At 46.2% G+C, this 3,800-nt stretch overlaps 1 protein-coding gene across 2 annotated transcripts; it reads left to right on the forward strand.

Annotated features, from left to right (window-relative positions):
- Positions 1 to 350: 350 nt before the first annotated feature.
- LOC119320218 lies at positions 351 to 3,398 on the forward strand. Of its 2 annotated transcripts, none has more exons than XM_037594318.1 (2): positions 351 to 1,511; positions 2,904 to 3,398. In XM_037594318.1, exons 1-2 carry the CDS (start codon positions 398 to 400, stop codon positions 2,939 to 2,941), a joined length of 1,152 nt encoding a protein of 383 aa, XP_037450215.1. In that variant the 5' UTR covers positions 351 to 397; the 3' UTR covers positions 2,942 to 3,398. The 2 variants fall into 2 exon arrangements, with proteins under 2 accessions (XP_037450215.1, XP_037450216.1); XM_037594319.1 differs by having other exon boundaries at positions 3,068 to 3,398.
- Positions 3,399 to 3,800: the final 402 nt, after the last annotated feature.

A 3,800-nucleotide genomic window follows, 5' to 3' on the forward strand; every position in this document is an offset into this window, starting at 1 on the left:
ATCCATTCATCGTATTGCGACTAAACTTACCAATCGTATATTAAGTAATACTAAGAGCGTTTTTTACATTAGTATAGTGCTTAAAATGCTCTTATATTATGGGACGGAGGGAATAATAAGTAATAAATCCTTTAAATGCGAAAAGATGCACAAACTTCCTTTAATAAGTAATGCATCTGGATTTGAAAATTAAAAAATGCATCTCGATGTTCTTGTTTTTTCTCCGAATAACAATTTGCGGGAAAACGTTTACTATATTGAGCGAGGCTACGCGCCCTGCCTTCGGCCCAGACCCTGGTGGAACCGAACCAAGTAGAACGGGCCGTGCGTGCCTGCCCGTCTCACGCTCTCTTCCCCCACCCGACCCGGCGGCGACCCCCCATCCATTCCGCCGACCATGGCGACACGGCCGGAGCTGATGGACGACCTCCTCGGCGAGGTCCTCCTCCGCCTCCCACCGGACGAACCCGAGCACCTCTTCCGCGCCGCCATCGTCTGCAAGTCGTGGCTCCGCATCGTCTGCGACCCCGCCTTCCGCCACCGCTACCGCGCCTTCCACGGAGCCCCTCCCCTCCTCGGCCTCCTCCACCTGCTCCAGGTCCTCCAAGGAGGCCCCGCGCACCGCTTCGCCTCCACCACGTCGATGCCGGACTTCCCCTACCCGGGCTCCGACGGCGAGCACCCCACCCCCCTCGACTGCCGCCACGGCCGCGTGCTCGTCCACATGGTGCAGGGCGGGAGCCTGGTTTTCGTCGTCTCGGACCCCCTCACGGGCGACCGACGCGTCGTGCCCGCGGTGGGCTTCGATTCGCTCATCTGGACCGCCGCGGTGTTCTGCGCCGCCGATGGCTGCCGACATCTGGACTGCCAAGGCGGCCCCTTCCGCGTGGCCTTCCTGGCCACCTGCGACGATGACCGTGTCGTTAAGGCGACCGTGTACTCATCGGTGACAGGCGCGTGGAGTGCGCCAGTATGCCTCGACGATGGTTGTGAGGGCTATGCCCAGCTCAAGCGAGATGACACTGCAAAAAACCTCTACCACCTGCCCTATGTCATGCCTCGGCGAGCAGCTGTCATTGGAGATGCAGTCTACTTCACACTTCGGTCGGTTGACAAAATCCTCAAGTACAACTTGCCAAACAAGTGCTTCTCCATGATTAGCCAGCCGCCACACGATTTGGCCCCAATGGCTCTCATGGTGATGGACGACAGTTCGCTGGGGTTTGCCTGCATCAATAATTCTAGCCTTTGTTTGTGGTCAAGGAAGGTGGATTCAGAAGCGGCTGCAGAATGGGTGCAATGCAGGGTCATTGAGCTGAAGACAATTATACCAGATGTCGATCTCGATTGGGAACCATTTGTGGTTGGTTCCGCAGAGGGTGTGGGTGTCATCTTCATAAGCACAGATACTGGCTTATTCGCTGTAGAGCTAAAGTCAGGGCGAGGCAGGAAGGTTGACGAGCCCGGACAGTACTTTAGCGTCCTACCTTACATGAGCTTCTACACTCCAGGTATAGATGCTAGCCCTTGCTTCCTGTATGTATGTTTGCTTAATTAGTTCGTTGTTGTTTGTGAATAGTTAGTCATGATGCAAGTAATATGTGTTAGTTATATTTACATATGGAGCTTGCAAAGGACAATTCTCTGTGCTAGAGAAAACTTAATATATAACACAGGAAGAAATAATGTCGTTTATGTTATGAGATTTGACATGTTAAGGATCATGACCATGCATTGGTCGAATATGCACAGGAACATGTTGCTCTGAATCCTGTTACCTTGTTTCAGACTATCTTACAAAAAAATATCTGTTACTTTGTGGCATAGCTGAAGGTCACATCTCAAACTCTCAGTCTTGTAACCATTGGAATTGGTACTAGCACATAGCTCACCAAAGTGGAATGCTGACTTGGAGTTAGTTATGAGTTTTGTGCATGCTATATTTTAGATCATGGCACATTGTTATCGCTAGCAAGGATTAACTAAACAAAGTGCACTGCTGGTTTCTTTCCGAGCTGCTACTAATAAGTATCAAATCGTCTATTCTCTGTTCAGCGGTTTACATACAAATTGTGCAAGTCCTTACGATCAATTGTTGTTGTATTGTTTAATTCATCCTGATCGTAATGTCAAAAAGTTTTATGTCAGATTAATATGTGAGGCACATTTCAGTTACTGTTTGCCTAATGCTTGGCTCAGCTACTTGGAACTAAAATTCTGTGTAATCTACGTCATTTCCCTTTCATGACATTTTACTACAACTTCAATGTTGACCTGTCTTCAAAAGATCTGTCAAGTAGCAGTACCAGACTTTTTGACAAACAATAGGTGAAAACATTTATTATTCGTAAATAGATTCTGACAGGTGTGGGACTAAAAACTTGGAAACTGATGTCACGGTTTGATGTCATAAAATAGAAGTCACCTCTTGTTTCTGTGGCCATTTCTGAATTCTGGACTCAGGTCCGGTTATTCTTGTTGCATCACTTTTTTTTAGAAAGCTCTACCAGGGAGAAAAAGTGTTTGGCCTGAGCCAAAAAGAGGTTCATCCACTTCATTCACCTGAAAACCTTGTGCTATTATATGGAGCGATCCATGGGATAAAATGTCTCCTTTGCGCTGCTGTTGATTCGCCAAATAGTTGAAAGCATGAAGTGCCTGCTAGCTTAAAATAGAGATTGCTAAATATGTAGTCAACCTTGTTGATATTGTATTATCACTTTTATCTTGCTTCAGTTTTTCCGTTAAGATGCATCAAGTTACTTTCTGGCATAGCTGAATCTCACATATCACATGCAGTCTTGTAACCTTTGGGGCTAGTTATAAGTACAATGGTACACCAAATTATAAGTTCTAAGACGGACAGTTGGTTAAGAGTTTTGTGCTTGGTATTTTCTTTTCAGATCGTGGCAGATTGCTGGCGCTAGCGAAGATTCACTGATCTCTGACGTACCGCTCAATAGTGATGCATTGTGAAATGAAAAAACCCATCATCTTTAGTCTGCTGCCGTTGGCTTCTTCCAATCTACTAACACCAGGTTGTTTCGTTTCTTTTGAGGAGTTTAAGCATGAAGGGTGCAAGTCAGCTGTGACCAGTCGTGGTTGTCCTCCTTCAGTTCATCATGATAATGTGGCCAGAGAGTTGTATTTCTGTTTCTAAAGCCGGTTTCTTATCTGTTATGCAGTTTAAGTGTCAATCATGCAAGTCACCATTTTTGGCTGTGGTTGTCGTGTCAAATTCGTCCTGATCATGTCGAGCGCGAACTGTATCTCTGTTCAGCATATCAGGCGTACTTCTGTTACTGTTTTGTTAAATGCTCGAGTCGGCTACATGAAACCTGGAACTATGTAAGAGTTTGTGGACACAATTGGAAAGTTTTTTCCGTTTTCTGTTTCAAGTCTGAGTTGCATATGGTTTGCTCCCTTTTCATTCGTTTGGATAAACAGTGGTTCAGAATACATTGAAATGTGTTGCGGGTTATACTGATCAGACGACCATCATGCGGTCCGATGATTTTTCAAACGGAGTTAGCTCACTTGGAAGTCAGTTCGTGTGTTGCTGTATTTCCCAGGACGTAATGCTTGATAATGATCCGCTACATGCATAGATGATGGCATGCAATACTGTAGAAGGCAAATAGAGTGATGCATTTGAATTTTGAAACTCAACAGATTTTGGTGGATGATCCCTGCATCATTGAAGAGATGCAAACTGATCTCCAAGGAATCCATGCCCGAGACGGTGGACAGTTTGTGCCAACTTGTACTCGAGCTTCTTAGAGCATCTCCAGCCGTTGCCC

This window comes from Triticum dicoccoides, chromosome 6B (genome assembly GCF_002162155.2).
Source record: "Triticum dicoccoides isolate Atlit2015 ecotype Zavitan chromosome 6B, WEW_v2.0, whole genome shotgun sequence".
NCBI lineage: Eukaryota > Viridiplantae > Streptophyta > Magnoliopsida > Poales > Poaceae > Triticum > Triticum dicoccoides.